Source organism: Poecilia reticulata, chromosome 15, assembly GCF_904066995.2.
Source record: "Poecilia reticulata chromosome 15, P_reticulata-male-v2, whole genome shotgun sequence".
In the NCBI taxonomy this organism is placed as follows: Eukaryota; Metazoa; Chordata; class Actinopteri; order Cyprinodontiformes; family Poeciliidae; genus Poecilia; species Poecilia reticulata.
This window is the reverse complement of record NC_088844.1, coordinates 10,476,001-10,499,782: the sequence shown is the minus strand read 5'-3', so window position 1 is coordinate 10,499,782 and position 23,782 is coordinate 10,476,001. Positions and strand designations below refer to the sequence as shown.

The following is a 23,782-nucleotide window of genomic DNA, read 5'->3' as shown; positions in this document are numbered from 1 at the left end:
ATCATGGCTTCCTTATACTCGGGTTTCATGTACTTAGATAACACACTACAGTCTGTCTGGAAAACCTATGCTATGGGTTTTATACCAGCAGCCTTAAACAGTTCTGCGATCTGTGGTTGCGCACAGTTCGTTCTTTGTCAAGTGACTGTCATAGTCGTCATCTTCCAGTCATTCCTGTTCTGGAAACAAAGAAACCTTACATTTAATCCTACCACTGTCAGCAAATCCTACCTTATATCCCCACCTTATTACAAGTCTTACCCACTAGGGAGTTGTCATTAGTGTGCAAACTTGACAAGTGTATCCAATACTTACTTTTTAATAAGCAAGGTTTTCTTTACCTGCAGTTGTTCTGACGTGCTGCTAAAAGTGTCAGCCACCATGATTCTGTTTTTCTGAGTAGATTTTCTAAGTTCAGCGCCTCACCAACACCAAATAAAATAAAAATACAGCCTTCCTTTCTGTCACTGTCGTTTTATTAAGAAGATAATATAATGTGGAACCAACTATAACATCAGATTTGCAGTGAAAACCAACCCTTTCACTTTGACCCATTTGATTTTTGAAAAATGAATTAGTTTGTGGTTATGGTGGAAAGTTTATGGTTAGGCCCAACATTATTTATACCCCAGGCTAATATAGATTGTTTTTCAGTCAACCAAGATGTTTGAAAAAAATGTTTTGTTTTTTATTTTTTTTATTTACATTTAATTAAAAAAAAGTTAAATGTTGAAAATTATTTATACTCTTTATAATAAGTAGAAAATTCTTTATTGGCCTTCTAGTATTCTAACCCATGTTTATAAGTGCTGACACAACTTTTTCATGTTTCCACTGGTATTTTGAAGGCCTCCTTCCCATCACTTTAATCTTTATCTTCCTCCACAGATGTTCTGTCAGAGTCAAATCAGGACACTACTGAATCGTTAACATAATTTCCAGTCAGAAAAAAACATGTTGGGGAAAAATAAAATATTGCTTTCTACCTAAATCTGAAAGGGGTATCGATAATTTTGGTCTCAACTGTATCCTGGAGCCTAGGTGAGAGAACTTTTCAATTGAAACATCCATATGATGCAAATTTAATCCTCTTTGCACATTATTTCTATGAGTAATGTCAGTATTTTGGTTCTATCCTTGCATGGAAGTAGGGTCTGTACCAGCATATGTGGTAGCCCCTCTACAGATTGTACAGGAAACAGATCCAGGAACTGTTGAATCCTCAGTTGTCACAATGTTGCTGAAAAATCCTTGTAGGCCTTAGTCCCCACTTTTTTCCTGTTGCCTCAAATACCTTCTCTGTGAAGAGACTGCATGTGAGGGACATGTACATGTTTTCATCCACATTTCTTGGTAAGTAAGTGCTAATAAGCTTGCACACAGTGCAGCAGCACATACAGAATAGTCCAGTGGCAATACTGATCCAATCTCCAATCTCACCTATACACTAGGGTATAGTTATCCCATCACAAATGGGCCTCTCTGGCAGAGTAAGTGTACAGTGCCTTGGTGGAATCAAAGATTGCATGTCTGAACCCTGAGAACTTATCTGCACATATTTATTTAGCTTTGCAGGATGCACCATTAAGTCCGTTTGGCCTTTCCATCAAATAAACATCTATTCCGGACCATTTCCAGTAGGCTTGGCTTGCTTTTCTTCCGCTTGTCTTTAATAGTTGAGCTGCAAAAGGAGGTGGTCACTTTAAAGGGACAGTGATTCTATTTATATCTTCCCACCTGTAATCTGTCTCTGACGGGATTAACTCAACCACTAGCTTTAACCTGCCTGGCTACACAGACGGAGACAATGAAAATTTTAGTCATGCAAGAATGCACTGATGTAGACCAATTAAATTCAATTTGGTTTACTAATACTGTGTAACATCAACACACAGACAATGTCATCTTAGGGAGCTTAACAAGACGTGCATGTCCAATTTATATCAGGGCATGTCAAATCCAACTGGGATCATGAAAATGTAACAAACGTTGCAACTTTGGTGCCTAATAAAATTGAGTTTACTGGACTATCAGGCGTGAAAATTCCCTATATACAGTCGAAAGTGATCTTAATTACTGCATGACATGATCAAAGCAAGTTAATTTAATAATGACAATAAGTAAAATGTCTTAAGGAAGCCCAGCCAGTTGGATTGAGTCATTGACTTTGAGGCTATCTTCCTCCTGAGGAAGGATATGGTGACAGTAGAGAGGAACAACTCCCTTTAACAACAAAGATTCACAGTTTCAATAACGCTCCCTGGGCTTAAACATACATAAAATATGACTGTTATTGCAAGAAAGAGATGTGCAAATGTGTTTTAGCTTAACTGAAACATGACTGTCTTATCTATGCATCTGTGTGAGTGTGGTTGCAATCTCCGTGGTTTTGGTGCATCAGTTATTCAGCCGGGTAAAGCCGGAGGTACGAGAGATCGAGCAGTGATGAAATGTTTTATCCTCTTTTCCTCCTCCACCCCTCGTTGCCAATTTGCAGTCATTAATTAGCTGTCCATGATAAAATTCCCCATTCCCACTCTGACACTAGTGTAGAGCAGCGGACGGTGGTGGTAATCATGTCAGCGAGGCTTGGCTCGGGGTTCTGAGGGGGCTAAATGGCCCCCATATGGTCCACTGGCTGGGGCCCACTTCTTAGCATGCTCTCATTAAACTGGTGCTTAATATACCAAGGTAAAGGGAGATACACACACACACACACACACCCACACACACACACACACGCATACAGTCAGTAAGAGACAAATCAAAGCATTTAACAGGGCACAAAGGGACACCAGCACAAGGAGTTGGTGTTTGTTTGGTGGATGTGTGTGTCCATGTTTGGGGAGGCTGATGCTAAACGATTGTTGACTTGCCATCTGTCATTAAGCGAAGAATGTTGTGTATGCGTGTGTGTTAAAATACGAAAGATGAGACGGAAACGAAATAAAGAAACAATGAGTGAGGTGCAGATGTCTCACAGCAGAGCAGGGGGTTCATCAGCAGACCGCTGTATGGGTTTGTGGTAGAGAACAAGAGAAGAGAAGCAACATCTGCCATATTCAGATGTGGATCCGTGGTTTCAGCGCAATATCACAATATCTTGAGTTTTAACAGACCTGGGATATGCTCCTCCTGATACTTTGTTGGATTGAACAGGAGGTTTCACACACATTTCGGTATTTTACTAATATTACAGAAGAAGGTGTTGCAGAACTTCTTATGGTGTCTGGCATAAGACACCATAAACATTTTAAATTAAATGAAACCAAAAGATATTTGATGTTTTGTTTTAGTTTGAAACTAAAAGCAAAATCAGAAGTGTTTAATTTTCTCCATTAAACCTAACAAACCGTATACAGTTATATTGCCATAACACTAATTTGTTCAAAGTCGGGTGTGTTTTAGATGGTCACACTAACTTCCACCAGTGTCTTCTCATTAGAGATGCACCAGTTATCCCCTTGACCAGTGATTGGCAGGTCAAATATCGGCTTTGCTACATTTTTCCAGCCTGTAAACACATCAATGAAAAATATATTTGGATCTGGCAGGTCTTACACAGTTTTTATTGTCATTTTGTAGAAATCAGTTTTCACATTAAAAGTTTTTTTTTTTTTTGCCAAAAAAAACCCAATTTTCTTGGTCACAGTTGATTTGTTAAGGCAATAAAAACAATAAACCATCCAACAGCGTGATTAATACTTTTTGTAGGCGCTGCAGTTAAAATATCACTGGCATTTTTCTGGTCTCATTTAAGAGTTTAAACGCCTGTGGAACAGTAAATTTGCAGGTTTGAAACTGCAACTTTTCAAAACGGGGATGGAGTTTGATACGGATTGCCTATTTGATTAAAAACAAAAAAAAACAAACAAAAAATTGCTTTATTATAAGGCTGTAGCGGGAATGTGAGTTACAATAATCACACCGATAAAAAGGTATTGGCTTTACTCTCATTGTTGTTTCTCCTTATCTGTACAAACAGAAGTTTAGGAAAGTCCAAATTTGACATTTTATACTTCATGTGTGGACAGATGGGCCCAGGCTGGAGCAGGTGGAGAATCCAGACAGGTAGCCAAGCAGGACGGAGAAGGGAACAGAGAGCAGCAGTTAGTTAGGTGGAGAGCACTTACTGCTGGCCCTTCAGTCTAACACATGAATGAAACCTTTGAATGAAGCACGACTGGGCTGGTGCGTGTGTGTCAGCCACTGTGGGCTGGGGGTGTGTGCGAGGGAGCGGGCGGTGCACTTGACAATACTTGGGGTATGGCACTTGATTGTTTACTCTTTCCCCACTGGACTTGGCAATTGTGCTCAACGGTATGTGCGCGCGCGCGCGTGTCTGTGTGCGGTGTGAACATGTGCATTCGAAGGAGAAACATGCAGCTCCGGGCTTTTATGTTGCTCTTGGAAAAGTACGAAGGCTTCACAAAAGACCAGAGGGGGTCTTGTGTTGTCCACACAAGCGCATGCATGCGCTCGCAAGACCAGCTGCTGCCCACAGCCCCAGCCCAGCGATTCTGAATTAATAATACAGGGCCACTCTGGAATAATGGTGACTAACATGCACACACACACACACACACACAAGCACAAAGCTTTGCACCTGTTCACCACTGCTCAACTGGACAGGGTTGGGCTCCACAATACACACACACACACACGCCCCATGTTGCTTGTCTGTTGTAGGCGATAGTTGGACAGCTGTGTCTGTCGGCCTGTCGGCCTGACCTTCCCCTTCTTTTTCTGATGTCACTTCTTCTTATTGACTGATTTGTCCAGCTGCGCTCCTGCGCTTCTCTGATTGGACGGTTTTGCATCCAATGAGGCAAAGACACAGAATGAGAATTTGAATATGAATGTCAGGATCTCAAAGAAATGTGTGCAAGTAATAATTGCTGAATGAAATGGAAAAAAAGACGGTACGGAGCATGACTTGACGAGCCTCGATTTTCTTTTCCTGAGCGTCATTTGAATGATATTTGTGTGTGAACAGCATCGGCGTCATACGCACTTCTACTAAAAATAAACAAATATTTGGAGTCGAACCGTAAATCACAAATTCTTAAAAAAAAAAAAAAAGGGTTGTAGCAGATGGCTTTGGTTGAAAGTGATTTCTCTTCAACAGGTCCCTTTATTTTACAAATGATGCAGTGGGGTTTTTTTAGCCAATAAATCTGTATAGGAAGCATTTTGCATAAATAAACTGCTTAATGTAGACATCAATGATGCAAAATAAAAAATAAATAAAAATCAATGGTGCCAACATGCAGAGCCCTCCAAAAGAGAGGGAAGAAAAAGAGGCAATAAACCAGCAATCAATGCAATTTGATTAGCCAGCTCATTGGCTGTGTGTGCCTTCCCTAATCGCATTGGATTCACTGCATTTGAAGACAAGCGCCATGGCATTCCTAATGTTATCGCGTGTTAAAATGCAAGAGCTTTTTGTTCTTTTTCTCTCAGATTGTATTTTTACCTTCTTGATGCGCTAGAAGACATCCAAGCAGATCAGTCTTTAGGTTGTTTTTTTTTTCTTCCCCAAGCTGTGTTTGCATTGCTAGTTTGTGTGTGTGGGTGGGTTGATGGATGTGTGTATGTTAGGGATATAGACCATCTGACTGAGCTGTGTTTTAATATTCCTGATAGGATTAACCATAGATGAAACCTGAGTTTTCCCTGCTCGATAATATATTTTAAAAGCCTTTCGCTCTGGGCTGACAGTATGTTCTTTTTGACTCTTCCTTTAAAAAAAAAAAAGTCTCTTGTATTTATTTTGGCATGTTTTCAGAATCTCTGAATGAGATGTGAGAAAACTGGCTGCAAAGAGCTGCCAGAGTTCTGTAACGTGTGAAGAGCAGCGATTGTTGTGAGCATGTAGTGCACAGGAGGTCATACGGGGCCAGGTGGGAGTCCTGGTGTCCTGTCCTTGTGCTTGTTCACTTGGCAGACCAGAAAACAATGACACGATGGAATTAACCATATGTTACATTTTAATAGCATTTTTTTATGCAAATGCTGATTATATGAGTTATTATTCGAGATGCGTCGATCAAAATTTAGTGGCTAATTTCTGATCTCTGGTGTTTTCAGTTTTCCAGTTTATTTTTTCATCATTAATTCATTGTTAATTATCTATATGCAGACCCATTCTATAAATTAGAATATTACTGAAAAATCCATGTTTTTAGTTAGTCCACTACCAAGTTAAACACATTATGTAGTTTAATTAGCCAAAGACTGATGTTTTAACACCTCTACTTTCCTTAATCATGATGAGTTTCTAATAACAGTTAATGAAAACACGCTTTAATATTACATCCGACCCGTAAACAGGAACTACTTTGAAAACAGAAACATGGGCTTAATGAAATGCATGGTTAATATCGGCTTAAAGGTAGTTATTTTCAAAAGGTACTTTTAATCTGACAAACGAGACTCATCCGATTGTATATTTTAATTAATTGAATAAAACTGTAGTGTTTGCTGGAGAGCAGTTGCTGTAAAACAAGGTTTTTACTATTCATTTCTCGTAAACCCAAAATGAAAATGGTTGACGTGGTGAACTGCGAGAGAATGTAAATCTTCACCTTACGTCTGTCCAAAAGGCAGAAACTTTTCCCACATGTTCATCAACAGGTAAGGGTCAAACCCTCAGGGTTAAAACGGAGCCACTTTGCTACATTGTGTTCAGTCTTTTTGCCATCTCCGTCATCTCTGATTACCACGACATCGGCTTTGAGTCAGAGCCTCAAGCCATTACCCGAATCACACAATTACCAACAATAAGAACTACTTTGACATTATATTTAATATGAAATGAGTAATCACATTTAAAAAATCGATTTTGAGAAAACAAAAACACTGCCCAATGTATTTTTCTTTAGTTATACCAGGTCAAAAGGGGAGATAATGTGGTTAGAGTCATAAAGTCTGATGATAAGATTGGTGTAGCCTTGGCTAAGTGACCTTCACCCACCCACAGTTTAGCTTGGTAACCAAAGCCTCCTGCCTGGCACAGGTGCCACTGAGCTGCATCGCTCTACTAAGATGCTAACATGCTACTACCACAGTAAATCCTATGGTTTTTATAGGAAGCGACACATTCTTCACACAGATTGAGGTTTAAAATGTCTGGAGGCAGAAATGCCCACACCCACACAAACTGACAGTCACCCAGGGAGAGCATTTTACATATATTGTCCAAACACACACACTCACTCTCTCTCTCTCTTTCTGTGTCTGTCTCTCTCTCTCTCACACACACACACATCAGTATGGTGAGTGGATTAGGATGAGAGCCGTCTTGGCTGCACCGTGTCTGTCACTCACTCTCAGGCTCTGTGTCAGCATCACAGCAGTGGTGATCCAAGGAGCCACCACCATCTACTGGATTGTAGCGGCACTGCAGCAGAAAAAGGAATAAGGGGAAAAAAAATGCACATATAAACCAGAAGAGGGGAAGGAATTGTTACGATATTGGTAATATAATCAGAGTGTTTAGTTTTGTTATTTTCTATTATGTATCCAGTTTTTCATTTTAGTTTTTTCCAAATAACATATCTGACACATTTAGAATGAACAGTAAGATAATATTTAAATGCAGTTAGTGAGAAGATACCCAGCTGTTTTGTCGTAGGTAAACCTCGAGTAAAAATGAACAGGCGATTGTACAGTCAACTTCAGGTTCCTTGGACAAGTGAGTCTCCATAGCGACATGGCACTGAGAAAAGTTGGGGTATGTGTGAGCAGCTCTTTTTGTACCAGCTGGGGGAGCAGAGGGGCACCATGGCTGCACGCATGCATGCATGGGCTTGTGTGTGTTTGCATGCACCAAGCACAGACTAGCAGCAGACTCTGGCTGTGTGCAGCTGGCTGGGTAAAACCTCCTATTGCCCCCTTTGGCCCCCAAGGGAAAACTGCTCTCCCATGGGTTTCCACTCAATCTGCCATGCTGCCCTGTCCCGGCTCTCTGGAACCAACACGGCCTCAGCAGCTTACAGTAAGGCCCTTCTCGCATGCGTTTCTAAGGCTCAGTCTTCATCTTTGTCATTCCTCAATTCCAGCACTTTATTCATCCCTACACTACTGTAGTGTCTGCATGCCAGCATTGAACCTTTCAAACACAGCGGCAACTCCGGCTTCAAAGTGAATGTGTTTCTTTGAATCCTGTCCTGTTATGTAAGAGCGAAAACACCCCTTAAGTTTTTAGAAGAACATGCAGCTCCGCTTTTATAGTGTCGGGGATTGGGATTGTATTTAAAGCAGTTCCACAAACTCGCACACACACATACACACAAACGAGCTCAAAATCCAGTCCCAGTGTGATAATGAGACTAATGCAGTTTAAGTGGATTGGCTTTGAAGAGGCTAGATTCGCCTTAAGATGTCTGAGCGGACTGGAGTTAAAACTGCTGGGGCTGGGGTCACGCACACGGCCATGTCCTTGTAAACATACCCATTCACTGTGGATCTGCAGAGAGGAGGATGGTTTCTTTTGTCTCTTGTTTTTTCTTAATAATGTCTTCACGTTTTTGGAATCTCGTCAAATTTCCTGCCCAGAATTATGAGCTTCAACCAGCTCCCGTCCTCCGTGGACAAACTGTGGGACAGATGTCTTCCTCAAGCGTCTTACCGACACAATTCCTCACTTTCTTAACCTTTCAACCTCCCAACTCCTGTGCTGCCCACAATTACCTCCCCCTTCCATCACTCCTTTGACACAATAGTTTCTTGTCTGATGTTCAACTGGTTGTGTCTCATTTACTGTTCCTTTCTGATAAAAAAAACAAAAACAAAACATATATATATATATATATATATATATTTTTTATTTTTTATTTTTTATTTTATATATATATATATATATATATATATATATATATATATATACACACAGGACATTTCTTAAAATTAAATTATGACAAGTTTTAAGAACTAAATAATGCCCAGATATGTGGTTGATTTATCCAAATTTATGTTAGGTATTGCTTTTCTAAAGTTTCCCCAAGGACCTTGTCTACAGTTTTAAGGTGTGGTGTGTATTGTGTATTTATGTGACTACGGTATGATTATAACCCTGTCATATCTCTTTGTACAGTTATATAAAAAGCAAAGTGATCTTCTAAGGCTTTACCAGGCGTTGTAGGTAAATAAATGCTAAGCAAGGGAATCAAAAACGTATACAATCTGAACTGTTATTTAATCAGAGCTTTGCTAAACTGTAAGCAGTGCGAAAAAAAAATTGTCTGCACTTATTACAATTTGTATTTTTACTATTTTACACACATGCAGTACTTCAGAACAATGGAACTGTTAAGTTTTTTTTTTTCATGTGTCCCCTAATCAAACGATGAATGAAATGTAGAATCTCTAGCCACCATCAGGGCTACCTCTACCTCTAAAAGTTTGAAAGCCATGGACCTGGTGAACGATTGTACAGTTTTTAACAACTTTGAAAGTAGTCCCCACTCATAAGTGCTCCCCTTCTGTGCTTGACAGCAATTATGAAGTGAAGACTCTTAATCAGCAAAGAGGGGTGTTTTTTTCTCAGTAGTCTGTTTGGCTATTACTTCCGTCCTTGATATCTGGAGTGAAAAAATTTGCAGTTTGTTGCAGTCTACTTTTGCCTTTTCGCCAGTTTTGTTTGAACAATAAAACTATCTGGTATTTGTTTTTAGTAAAGCTAGTAATTCAAATGGTGCATTAATGTGGATCTGTGTAGCTGCTAGTGTGTTATTTGTGTGTGCGCAGTGTTGTTTCTTTGGGTTGGGACGGTCTATGCTTTGGAACATGGCAGGAATTTCAGTCCACCCGTATCTCCGCCTCTGCCTGCCTCTGTACTCCACCACTAACCAGCTCTCCAGCTTCCAGAGCGCCAGTCACACAGCCCAGTCTATTGCACCATCTGCATATCAGCTTCTGCCTCGGCCAAAGCATTAAATTAAATCCCTGTTTGGGTTGATTAACAAATGGCTGGTGAGCTCACATAGTTACGGAGTTATTTATTTAATTGCCATTATGGCCTTTCCTTCTTTTGTCTACCATGTTTTTAGCTAGGATGCATCAAACTAGGAGAACAAAGGTGTGCCGTGTGTCTTGAAGGACTTTGTGTAAGACTGAGCAGTGGGAGAAAGTGTAAAGTTTGCACAAGTTTGTGCCTCATTCCGATTGTGCTGGCTGAAGTTCAGCATGTGTACCTGTCTCCTTAATGCATTTCAATCTCGCCGTCTCTCCTCTGTCCCAATGTGAACAGCTAATGGGTCTGCTAATTGAGTGACAGTTAGCGAGCGCATTGTTCTAATTCCAATCAGAAACCTTGGAACAGACGCAGTCACAGCTGATTCATCTCTGCCTCTTACTGCTAAATCCACAAGCTGCAACTGGAAGATGTGCCAGCAAGATTTATTTCTCATAGAAATTCGAAATGACTTCTAAAAAGCCTGGCTCTGTTTCCGCTGCTTAGTTTGTGCCTCTCACACACAGACACGTAAAAGAGTTCACCTCTTTATTTCACTTGTTTTATAGCAGACACGTACTACTTTTATGTTTTGGAGCACTTAGATCTCTCAACTAGCGTTGCAATGTCCAAACAATAAATGCAGTAAAGAATGCCAACTAAATATAAAATGCAACATTTAGAAAGTACTGCTGAAGCCTCTGGGTCAGTTTACCTCTTTACCAAAACCCCTTATTTTGAGCCCTCATAATTTTTTCTTAGCATTGTCAATCAACTTGTGTATAGGCTGCTCAATGTGCTAATGGAAAAGAAACAACATACTGTTACAGGGAAACTGTTTCTATTCAGTAATCGGTGACCATGCCAACTAGCCTTAGCATTCACAGCTAGGCAGCATGCTCTGATGTGTAAGCTGTAGCTTACCAGAGCAAAGGGAGGGTGTGAGTTGCACGTACAGAGGCTTTATTGACAGCGCTAAGACCCTCCTCCTGCCTCTGATTGGTTGTTTCCGACAACCAATCTCGCTTTAGGACCACAGTAAAAAGGCAGAGGAGCATTTTTTTTTTCTCTGATTATCTGACTCATGTTTTACTGTCATAACATAGTGACAGTTTAAAAAATTGAGCAAAAATGGCATTATTTGTAAAAGTTACCTACTGCCACTTTACCTTGACCCATGGCAGATGACTTCATGCCTAAAAAATTTGGGTACAAAACAATTGCAGAGGTCCAAAGTAGCAAAGCGGTGAAATGACCAGTAGCCACCACTGAAACAGATATTGTTTATAACCAACTGAACAATTAGGACTTTAAAGGCCTCTGCCCTTTTTTATCCTTCAGATAACCTACGCGGTTTGCTCCGTGCTCTGCAGTGTAGTATTTTCTAATTGGCCTGAAGGGAAAAGTAAAGTTGTGCAGAGAACTAAATGAAAGTGAAGTGAGGAGTCTGAGAGAGATGGTGTGGGAAGGAGACCGGCTGTTCTGTTTTCTCCAGCAGTCCAAACTAGAGACATGTGGCTCCCCAGACAAGCTGTCCAGAGTGGGAGAGCTCGCTGGACTCATTACAGGCAGGGCCAAGACGGGATAGCTTGACAGAACACCGTTGGATCATACGGAGAGTTGGAACGGTCGGAGCCGAATTGTTTTTAGCCCGCCTGCGTGTATACGCGCACCCGGCGCCGCGTTTGTTAGGAGCCACACGCGCGCAGACAACTGTCCGTCCCCTCTCTCTCCGTCTGTGCCACCCCTGGCTGCCCCCTCCCCTGCCACCCTCAGTGGACACGCAGAAACACACACACACAAGCGTAGCATCTCGGCCTGGCCATAAGGATCGCTTAAATGTTTTCAGTTGTACTGGACAGCTGAGGGATGAAGCGGCCAACCACAGGCTTCCATTGGTTGGACACCTCATCCAGAATCTGACTCATAGAAATGACTGGACGTGGACCAGCGAGCCAGTAGTCGCAGCCAGTTTATAATAGTTTTATCAGTTCAACTTTTTTTCCTCATCCTCATCCATTTTGACAGTCCATCCATCTTTCTGCAATCCAGTTTGGAGTCGAGGAAAGTTCCTCCTTTCCAGATGATAACTTCAGTCAGCATGATCTGTCTAATAACGCCGTGTCTTTTATTGGTTTGTCATCGTTTGTGACATGTTTTATTTCGGCTTACTCTCAGTTAACTTCTCTCTCTCTCTCTCTCTCTCTGTCTGTGTGTGTGTGTTTTTTTGTCTTGCCTCTTAGAATATTTTCTTCTCCCTCTTCCTTATGCCTCACTCCAGCCCTCCCGTCCAACCCCTCTCACGGCACTCTGTTTATAAGTAGCAAGTGATCCAGAGAATATGCTTTGTTCCTGAAAGAACAGGAGAAGGAAACGAGAGAGCAGGAGAGAGTGGGTGGATTTGTGAAAAACAGAGAGAAGAGAGGAGAGGTGTGATTCTGTAGCCTTAGTGATACACTGGCACCCACCAGTGTGTTTTTCCTTTTCTTTCTTTTTTTTTTTTTTGGTGTCCCTCTGTCCCTGTGTGGCGGTTCGTTCTAGTCACTAACGCACCGTCGCACACACGCGCACACACGCACACACACACAAACGTGAGCATCCTCACCAACACCCAGAGGTACCGGCGGGGCCGGCGCTCGCATGGTTCCTTCGGAGGAGCAGGTGTTTTCCTGCGACGTGTTAACGAGCGCGGCCTGCTGTCATTTCTGCTTTAAATGGATGTCACAAATAGAACACAGACACTCTGACTGTTCTCTTCTCCCGGAGAATGAACTGAAACAAGGTGATCAGAGCGGGACACAAACCCCTTTAGTCTAATGCCCCGAAGGAAACCCAGTTTAGTCAGTTGCCTTGAAAAGTCACCAAACTGGTGTGTAATTTAATCTGAGTGTGAATCAAGATGTTCTGTGAGGGCCTTAGAGGTTCCACGTTTAACAAGACATCGCTCTGCAGCAGTCACACACGGTGGTGGCAGTATCATGCTGTTGTCATGCATTAGGGAAGAGTTAATTGGAAGCCGAATTGAGTAAAATATAGAGCTAGTCTGAAAAAAGGTTTAGCTCTTCAGCATAGACACAATCCTAAACATTCAGCCGGAACTACAGGAGAATCCTTTCTGAGCTTTTAAATTTGCTAGAACGGCCTAGTTAAAGTCAAAACTTAAATCCAACTGAGTTTTTGTTTTTTGAACCATCTGTTCCCAAACTACTGCTATTTTGCAAAGAACAGTGGGCTAAAATTTTTAGCATCTAAATGTGCAAAGCTGGTATATAAATACACCCAAAAATAGGTCTGGATGTTAAACTGTCCCAGTAATTATTGCAATGAACCATAACATTACTGCTTTGAGACCATCTTCAAGTAATTTATGAATTATGGCATAATAATTTAAGCTCATTAAGCTTTAAGAACACTTAGCACTGGAACTGGAAGATATTTTAAACAACCAAAAACCAATAAATTAGACAAAAATAAAAACCTCACGCAATCAAGCCTGTGAATAAAATGGATTATGAGGTCAAAATTTGCATTCATAGGGAGTTGAATACAAATGCACCCCACAACTTTTAGACTTTTACTTGTAAAAATGTTAAAAATCATATATAATTTTCCTTCCATTTAACAATTATACACTACTTTGTGTTGGTCTGTCAATTAAAATCCCAATAAAATAAACCGAAGCGTGTGACTGTAACCTGACAAAAATCAAAAATCTGTTGCTGGGTGTGAATATGTTTTCACGTCACTGTGCAAACGTATTCTGTTCACGTCAAGTTGTGCACAGAATAATTTCTTTTTGTACTCATTATTCTCAAAAAAAAAAAAACCTGTGTGAATCCACATCTACTGTATGTGCAGTTTAACCCACATGCGCCTCCATGTTCCCGGTGTGTGTTATCCACCACTGTGGCGTGGTGTTTGACACCCGTGTAATCCTCTTGTGGGTCGGCTAAAAAGGCCGCGGTCACTCACCGGTGCCAATGCGCGGTCGGATAATACTTTTGTCGGCAGATGCACAGCAGATGTTCATCGTTGCCGCTGACGTCTAAGAAGAATAACTCCTCCATGTGTAATCCTGTTTGGTCTCATGTCACATCATCTCATCCTGTGTCGCTGCAGCTGACCAGTGGTTTGTGTGCGTTAGTGTGTGTGGTGGAAGGGTCATCACCTCAACACCTGCCCATGTATCAGCCAGATGATTTTTCTGGCATGGATACGTTGTGTTGCGCTGGTAAACATGTTTTTTTCTTTTTTCTTTTTTTTCATTTTTTACACGATAATCCGATCTGAATCTGGCAGGCGTTGTGGGAGCTGTAGAGATGCTGTGTCTGTGTGTGTGCGTGTGTGTGTGTGCGTGCGTGTGTGTGCATTTGTGTGTATTAATACTACAGTGTGTAAAAGTGTGTCACATAATCAGAACAGATGACAGTTGAGCGGCTCTTAACCGTCCGGGGAATAAAGTCAATATTTAAATCATCCGCATCATTATTTTTGTTGTTAATCCCACTTTCTATACATTATACTGATTAACTGTTACAACCCTGAGAAACATCACGATCCCTCATGATCTTCTATCCACATTGTTTGCACCAATTATCAAAATATACGCTTATATTTCCCTCTCTGTGTATTTGTGTGTCTGTCCAGGTGAATACATAAAGAACTGGCGACCACGTTACTTCCTGCTGAAGACAGACGGCTCCTTCATTGGCTACAAAGAGAAACCTCAGGATGCAGACCTCCCTTATCCTCTAAATAACTTTTCAGTAGCAAGTATGTTACAGTGACATTTACACACTGCCACAGATTCTTTACTCTATTCCGGTTCTAAGCTGCTGATATTTGATTTCCAATTTTGGAAACTTTGACCAGTCAATTCCTGATTTAGTCTCAATAAAACCCCTAGTTAATGCATTAAAATTTTTTTTTTCCTTCCTGCACTCTGTTGTGTAAAATAAAGTTTTACCTTACTGGATTTCTTACTACATTTACATTTTAAGCCATCTTAAACATTTTAAATTAGCAATTAGCACGGGTTAGCATCGCTATCAGCAAAGCTCAGTCTTTGTGTGTATTCTCTAGAGAATGCAGCCATTCAAATTTTTGAAAAGAGGGTCGATCAAGCTGAAAATATGCAGTGTTGCTATCTGAGTTTTCTGTACGTCTGAACTAAAAAAAACATTGAAATGAGTAAAATTAATCAGAGTGCCTGAGCTAAATAAACTTTAAACGCTCACCTATAAAATCAGAGTGCCTTAATTATACACCACCTCTCCTTAAGGCATTGTCAGCACACGAATCTATTCCTTTTGTTCTGTCTTGGAGAATATAGACTGTAGTTTAAATGTGTGTTTCCACTGCAGAAAGTTTACTTTGTCTCGTTTTCCCTTCCATTTCATTTCCTTAGGAGTAATAATGACATCACAACCTGCTAATCAACCTGTTAAGTTTAGAGAAGAATCGGTGCACCTGGTTTAGATAATCTAGTAGATTTCTAGAGCTGAAGGAAATTATAGCCCGTGTTTTACTGAAATGTTGCCGTGTATCTTCCTATAGTTCCATCACACAGAGTCTCGGTGTAATATTACATCCATCAATGCGGTCATTATCTCTGTCATCCATCTTCACAGCGTGGTGGTGTGTTACAGGATCCACTACATCCTCTAATTGGCTGTTCGCTGTGTGTCAACACCTGGTTAGCAGACTGCAGGACATTGTTGACATGTTTAATTTTCCAATTATTGTCCCACCAAGACTGGCTTTAATGCATCGTTTCCAGCATCACCTCCTTTTGCTACGTTAAATATTTTCCATTTGGTTTTGGATATGCAATCTAATTTTGTCCATACCTAGAAATCAAGTGCGTAAGCTTATGCAACGAATAACCAGACAAACAGAGGCTTGTTTGTCTTTGTAATTAAAGTTTTTGTATTTGTAGAAAATGTACCTGTGCCTGTTAAAAACATTTGTAGTTGTGATTTAATTCTGTGCAGTTTGTGAACATCTGATACAAAGCAGAAATGTATATATGAAAGGTTTGCTGATCACCACATGTGCTTCTTGAGTCTGTACCCTCCAGAGAGATTGGACAGTGACAAATGAAACTGGCCAATCAGGATAGAGATTGTGAACTGTGAAGCCATTCGTCTCCTACTCTATTTATACAAAGAAGTCTGATCAACTAATAATCAATGGTCAATACACTATTTATTAGTGTTTCTACAATACTTTTGCTAATGAAAATTATGGATTATGAAGTCTTGGTTTGGAGAATTGTTCTGTACAGATAGTTTACATGCAGTGAAACTTATGTACTGTACTAATGGAGATACCTTTAATTCCCGGAGACTATGAACATAATCTCTCCTCCTATTGGCTGGCTTTATTGGTGGTAGTACACTCAGTTGGAGGCAGAGGTGGGCATATATCAATTTGTCATGAACAATTTATTTTAAGAATTTTAATTTATTGTTCTCACAATACAGTTTTGTTTTTTTTACAACCCTCCCCCCCAAAAAACTGACCATATGATCAAAAATTTTATTTTTGTTCCACCAGAGTATCAATGAATACGAGTTTAGCAATACAAACCACACTTTTTTTAAGTGACATCCTGAAGAAGTATAATTCAGATGAAAAAGTTTTATAAGAGCAATATTTCTGTTTTTAGTGTTATGAATGCTGTCACTGTCCTGCAAAACTTTTTAATGCCTAAAAATAAGAAATAGTTTTTTAATCATAATCTAAATGATCATAATAGTACCACAAAATATTGCGATAAAATTCGAAGTCCATATAGCCCACCCCTAGTTGGAGGTATAATAAATCTGCAAACTCTGCACAACTTAATCAAAAATGAAGATATGTTTTGCAAACCCAAAATACACAAATTTAAACTTTAAACCAAAAAGCAAAATGTTGCATTAGTACTATACATGTTAACTCTTCAGATTTTTGTTTCTGGGTTTACAAATATACTTGAAACGAAATTCAACACCAGTAAAGCTGGTCAGACGAAGCAGATGCTAAAATGTTTTCAGCTTAAAATTCTTCCCAGGTTTTCATTCGCAGAGATTACATTTTAATTATTGTATATTATTTAAATATGCCACTTATCACCCAACATCCATCTCCTAATATGTAAACGAACGCTTATCATTTAGCAGTTTAATCTGTGACACAATTATGTTTTTTCCGTTTTGTGAACGTAATCAGACATCCACTAAGCTGATGCAGATGTCACCTTCTGTGTATACTGTAATTCAGCTTGGGTCCTTTAGATATGAGAGAAAAAAAAACGCTCTCAATTACTGTCTTTAAATTAATCAAAATGAAACCAAAATCAGGCTTAGTCCGATAAAATCAGATGGCTTCGGGAAAGCTCCGTGTGATTAATCTGCGGAGTTGAGTCAAGAACGATACAGAAGAACCGGCTGCTTGAGCGCCAAAACAGGAAACACGATGAATGACGGATTACAAACCGATACCTCAGAGAAAGCAAGAAAGAAACGGTACGTCGAAGGACACGGGAGGAGGAAAGGAGGGAAGGACGCGACCCTGGGAAGGAGGACAAGTATGGAGAATGAGGGATGGGAGAGGATCAGAGGTGGCAGTGGAGGGAAAAAGGGAGGAAGAGGAAATCGTGGAGGAGTGAGAATGTAGATGGAGGAATGAAAGGAGAGGCCTTTTATGGATGAGGTGTGTTGGAGAGGGAAGGAGGAGTGCTGAACAGACAGGGAGGAGGAGGTGAGCACCGGGTTGGAGATGGAGGGAAGAAGAGGAAAAAAAAAGAGGAAAAAGAGTTTGCGCGGAGGACAAGCCAGGCCATACATCCGGCCCCGGCTGCTTGGCACAGCACCGGCTCCGCCACATCTGTTGCCCAAAGCTGGGAAGCCAGGTGGCGTGTGTGTTCCCTGTGTGTATTTGTTTACTTGTGTGCAGACGTGTGTGTCTACGCGTGTTTGTGTGTGCGAACAACAGAAGTGGTCAGATGGAACAGAGATGGTACAGGCCTGTTCCCTGCAGAGGGACTCATACATACAAGCTTGACACACACGCACACACATGCACACACACGCACACCCGCACGCACACACCCGCTAAACTGCTACACAGACCTCACCGTCGCCTGCTGTGGCAAACAACCCAATTTCAGCTAACATTCAAACTTCATTTTACATAGAGTTGCCTGTGTGTGTCCATGTGAGGACATTAGGTTTTGTTTTGGCACCGACAATAGTGTGACCTTGTTTACTGGCAGCGCAGCAGGCCCTGTTCACGAGTCAGGTAGCAACCGCTTTGTTTGACTTTACATTGAGGCGCCGCTGCGTGGATGACCTGGGTGGTTTTGCCATTAACCTTCCTGTCTATATTTAGACTGAGCGTTGACATGCTGAGCTGGGCCACGCTTAAAACAAAGGCCTCCTTTGTGATCTGGGAAACGTCTGAAATTTGATTGATCAGATTGTCAGGTCTGGGCAAAAATGGGAAAACAAAAGCCGGGATAAGTATTTGTATTTACAGACTTCATTTCATGGCCCATTGTCTGAAAGATGTCCTTCTTTTTAACATACTTTCTTTCTTTCATGTAAAGAAAGTATGAAAGTAGGTTCCTTTCATACTTTCTGTCATGTTTCTTTCCTTCCTTTTCTTGCTTTTACTTTATTTATTGTGTCCATCCTGTTTTCCCTCCATCTCTTTTCTTTTAAAACTTTCATTCTTCTTTTTCTTCTTTCTTGGTTGGCCTCCTTTCTTCCTTCTATCCAACATGGTGTCCTCCTTCCCTCCTCCTGTCCTTGCTTCCTATCTTCCTTCCTATTGTGTAACTTTCCTTCCTCATTAACTTCCTATCTTCCTTCCTTGTTTTTTATTCTTCAGTTTTATCTTGTCTTTCCTTCCTCATCTTCTTTGGTAAATCCTGTCTTTTATTCCACATTTCCTTCCTTCCTGTAGCTCTTTATTCCTCTCTCTGTCTCATCCCTTATGCATTTTCTTTAATTCCTTCCTCTTTTCTAATTAATTCTTGCCTTTCCTTCATTCCTTGCCTTCTTTCTTCATTTATTCCTTAACTCGACACTTCTTTGAACCCTTCTGTTCTTTGTATTCTTTCTTCCTATCCTCATTCTGCCCTTTCTTCCCTACTTTTGTCCATCGCTACTATTGTCCTTCCTGCTTTTACTGTTGTTCTTGTCTTTCTCTTCCAATCAGTCTTTTCCTCCTTCCTTCTTTCATATCTTCCTCGCCATTTTTCTTGTGTCTTTCAAGTTTCATATGTTAAGCACACTCTGTAGCAGTGTATGTTTTTTCTTAAAATACTGAACAAATACACAACTGGGAACTCTGACGTTTTAGGTCTGCAAATGTCTTGAAATGAAAATGTAAAAAATAAAAAGACGAGGGGATAAAAGTGTGTACAAATCCTGTTGAGAGAAAGTGATAGAAGATGTGACGGACAGACAGGAGAGATGAAGGAAGCAGAGGCTCTGATCGGACGGACAGGAAGTCAAAAAGGAGAGCAGAGGAGAGGGGAAACGAGGAGAGGAAATGAAGGCTGAGCCGTGTAGAACAAGCGGGGCAGATGAGAGGACAGAAGACGGATCGTAATGCTGTTTTACACCACTTCATGTCCCTCATAAGCACAGAGACTGCTGAGGGGACAATGAAGATGCATTCCTTCCCACAGCGAGCTCACAGCCCCATCTGGCTCTGTATGCCGACGTTTCTGTGTTTGTGTACTGTATTATGCTTCTGTGTAATAACGGCCTACTGGGCTGCCTGTTCTCATAGAAATGTGTCTCATCGGAGAGCCGCCAGATGCGTGTGCAACGCAACACATAAGATCCTTTGGCACAAGAAAGCAGCTTTTTTTAAGTTATCGGCTTTCGGAGTGATTTCCTATTTTTACACCAACAAATTAAAACACGAACTGTGTTCTCTTCATGACAACTTGTTGTTTCAGCGTAAGACTCCCAGTGAGTTTCCAGCTACATAGAGGCTGAAGCCAACAATAAAGCAAGTATAAAAGTTATCATGCAGGGCTGACTGGAAAAAGATAGATTTATTTCTTTTTATTATATGTATTTTACATAAGAAGTAGAAACTGAAATACATTAAAAAAATAACTTGACAATTCTGTTAAGTCTACAATAAGTGTTCAGAATAGGTTTTACTTATTTCAATTGTCTTCTTGACATTTGAACTTCTTATAAATTTTGCTTTGCTCCTTTTATTTTGCGTTTTGAGGATAAAATCCTTCCTCCAAATAATTCACCACTTGGGTTTTTATTCCAGAATGCCAGCTGATGAAGACAGAGAGGCCGAAGCCAAACACCTTCATCATACGCTGCCTTCAGTGGACCACTGTCATTGAAAGGACCTTCCATGTGGATTCGCCTGATGAACGGTTGGTTCCTTAAAAGATTAAATCCTGAAATATCACAGCATATACCTGCTCAGCCTCACTTTTAGCTGTGTTTTCTCAAAAAACACCACTGTTGTTTTGACACTGATGAGCTGTAGTAAGAGGAAGCAGTATGGTGCACCTTCCCCACTCAGCTCCTACAGACTAGCGGCAGCAGCAATTAGCAAACACCTAGTGCGACTTCGAGTGTGCAGACCACTTCTTAGTGCAACACTCCTAAGAATGTTTGCAATCGACATAATGTGCAGGAGACGGCGTGTCAGAATAGGAGCTTCTTAAAGAGACAGAGGCACAACTTCAAGGCATCAAATTGTGAAGTCAGATTTCCTTTATGTCATGTTTGATATATACTGCATTTTGAAGGTAATATAGCTACTTGATTTTGCTATAAAATGATATGTACCTGGAGAATACATAAGAGTGTCTGTTTATCTTTCAGGGCTGAAGTTTGGTAGCTTCCCTAAAATGTACCTGTTAGAACATGTGTGGGAACTGAGACTTTTTTTTTTTTTGTGGAAAAGTTTGAGGAAGCCACTTTGAAGTTGAACAGATTTAGTTCACAGGATTGCCATTTAATCAAACAAAAAGTAGAAAAGCAGCAAAAAAAATCTCAACAGGTTGGTAAAAATAATTATATATGAAAAAAACACACTTAAAAATGAGTATTTCTTTGGATAAACCATAGTACAAATATTGGGCGCAATATATTCAGCAGCATTAATAGGAGCAGAGGTATGTATATGAAGGGCTTCACTGTAGAGAGTTTGTGCTTTGTTGGTGTCTGAGAGAGAGAGACTGAGTGGAGAGGAGACCTTTCAAGTGGTGTTGGCATAAATTCTCCAGCTGCTCAGTTCCTTTCTGAGGAGCTGAGGTGTTTATCTCCAGAAAATGAACAGCTTTGCCCAGAAGACCACAGATGCTTCTGTGCACGCTTTGAGGTTGCGTGTATGTATATAAGTGTATGCGTGTGTGTGTGTGTGTTACAGCTGTCCGTCCAAGTTTCTCCTCGTTATATGTTTTTTGTTGAAGTTTTGCCTCCGCATCATCAAATGGAGCTTTCAGAGTTAAAATAAATCGCATAACTTCCTATTAATTAGCTTATAAAGTGCGCGTCTCTGGCAGCGAACGCGGCTCCAGATGTGTTTGTGTTTTGCTGTCGATTTGGAGTGTTTGCACATATTCAGCGCCACTGAAGCAATAAAAATCAAAGCTTGTTGAAAAGAAGAAAAGCAGTGTGCATTGTGCCACAACTGGGTGTGTGTGTACGTGTGTTACTGTATGGGGCTGTTACTGTACCAGTGCTGGCAGGCCTCCAGCTACTACAGCCCCAGCCGTGCGGGGAGAGGGTGGCACGTGTTGGCGCGCTGCCCGACTGTAGGCAGGCCCATTATCTCTCATTAGCAAAAGGGGGAAAAAAATGAGGAAAAGAGGCTCATTATACAAAAAAAAACACTTTAACCGAGAAAGAGCATTTATCTGCTGCCTGACCTTGAGAGAGTTCCCATTGCTTTTCACATACCCCGTTCGCACAAGCACACACACACACATCATCACTCGTGCCACAAATTAACGCTCCGCTGTCGGGGATGGAGCGTAACTTGAGTTTGCCCTTGTTTTTGAAGTGTCTAGGATACGCTCCAGAGTCTTTGCAGAAGAAAGGAATATAGATCTTAAAGCCACGGCGCTGCTTTTAGGTTTAGACGATCGATCCTGTAGAACCCTCAAAAGAACATATGGGTGCTTAACACAACACAAAAAGAAACAGAGGTGATCCCCGATGAGTCAGGCACGTCTCATTGATATTTTTCTCATCGGGACTTCAGTGCAGGTAAATGTATTTGAAAATGTTCAGCGTTGCTCCTGCAGAGCCCCGAGGATTTAGAAATCCAGGAACATGTGAACATCAGGGCTGGACATGAGATCAGCTAACAATGCATGAAGAACTTTGTACGTGGTACAAACTCATCCATAAAACTGTCATCTGCAAAATTTAATTTTGCTGAATCCAACGATTGAAAAAATTTACAGAAAAACACTAAAGATCAAAATGCTAAGTTCAATATCGACCTTCATCAACTCAGTAAAAACACAGTACATGATTGATGTACCTGCTTTTAAAAATAGTTGACTTATCGTTTGCATATAGTCAGTATGAATAATATAGTTTTATTTATTTAATAATTTTTTTGTTTCCTACTATATTTTGGTCATTATTAAAAATGAGAATTTGTTCTCAATCAACTTGAATTGTAAAATAAAAGTGGATTTAAAACTAATTACAAAAAGCATAGGCATGTATTGTTCCTACAGTGTGAAGAAAAATACTACTTCATCATAATTAGGACTGAGTCGATTCACTGAATTAATCAAGATGAATCGATTATTGAAATAATATACAACTAATTTAGTAATAGATTAATAGTTAACTGGAGTAAATAGACAGAAAAAATGTCCTTTTCTGAAAAAGCAACCTACTCAGAGTGGTAATTAATCCAAAGTTGTACAAAAAATATATACATTTTCTATTTCAGCAAAAAAAAAAAAAAAAGAATCCAATTTTGTCTGTAAATATGCTTTTCCTAGTACTCCTCAAGTAGCCTAGTTTTTAGCTTTACCTGATTCAAATTCTGTAAAAAAACAAACAAAACAAGCTAAACTAAACTTTTATTGAGCTCTTTTTGCTATCAATTTATTATTTGATTAAATAATAGGGCTGATCTAGTCACCAGATCAGCCCTATACTGTAATAATGTCAAGCAGAAGAGCTTTTAACATGTTGATGTTAGAATGTTTTTAGCTGCATCCTTTGCTACAAATGATCAAACATACAGTAAAGGAATGCTGTGGATTTGCATTTTAGGCAATAAAAGGTTTACTTTACTATTTGAACAAGGACTTGAATTTTTTTGTGTGCATATTTTTTATGTATTTCTAATATTGTATAAAATGAGCCTTGTTGGTTTAATGGAAAATCTCCAGAAAGTGCCAACTTTTTAAAAAAGCTGATTAATCTATTAATTGTCAGAAAAATCGTTAGAATAATCAGTTACTACATTAACTGTTAGTTGTCGCCCTGAAGTATGTAAACATAAAATACATCACATATTATAACCGATATAATCATGTGATCCATAACAATTAACTATTATTTCCATGTATGCAGACTTAACATAACCAGCTACTAAATTCAGTCGCAGTCGGAGCAGAAAGCTCCAACTTTTTGCTGCTCCTCTCAGGCGTCCATCGTCTGAATTTCTCCTCTCCTCTGCGGCGTATCAGAGCGGAGCGAAGCACTGCCCTGTGTATGATCCATGACATTCATCATTGTTAAAAACCCCGTAATGTGTCCACACATCCTGTTGCACGGCTGGCCTTCTGTTGCAGAATCCCATCCATACACACACACA

The 23,782-nt window shown here is 40.3% G+C and overlaps 1 protein-coding gene across 3 annotated transcripts in view; it reads left to right on the top strand.

The window, feature by feature from the left end:
- akt3a (AKT serine/threonine kinase 3a) overlaps nt 1-23,782 on the top strand; it is a 63,734-nt gene that overhangs the window by 15,161 nt on the left and 24,791 nt on the right. For all 3 annotated transcript variants that reach the window (XM_008429170.3, XM_081616645.1, XM_081616644.1), the window contains 2 exons: nt 14,603-14,728; nt 20,246-20,357. In XM_008429170.3, coding sequence (XP_008427392.1) covers nt 14,603-14,728; nt 20,246-20,357 — 238 coding nt within the window. The remainder of the gene's footprint in view (nt 1-14,602; nt 14,729-20,245; nt 20,358-23,782) is intronic.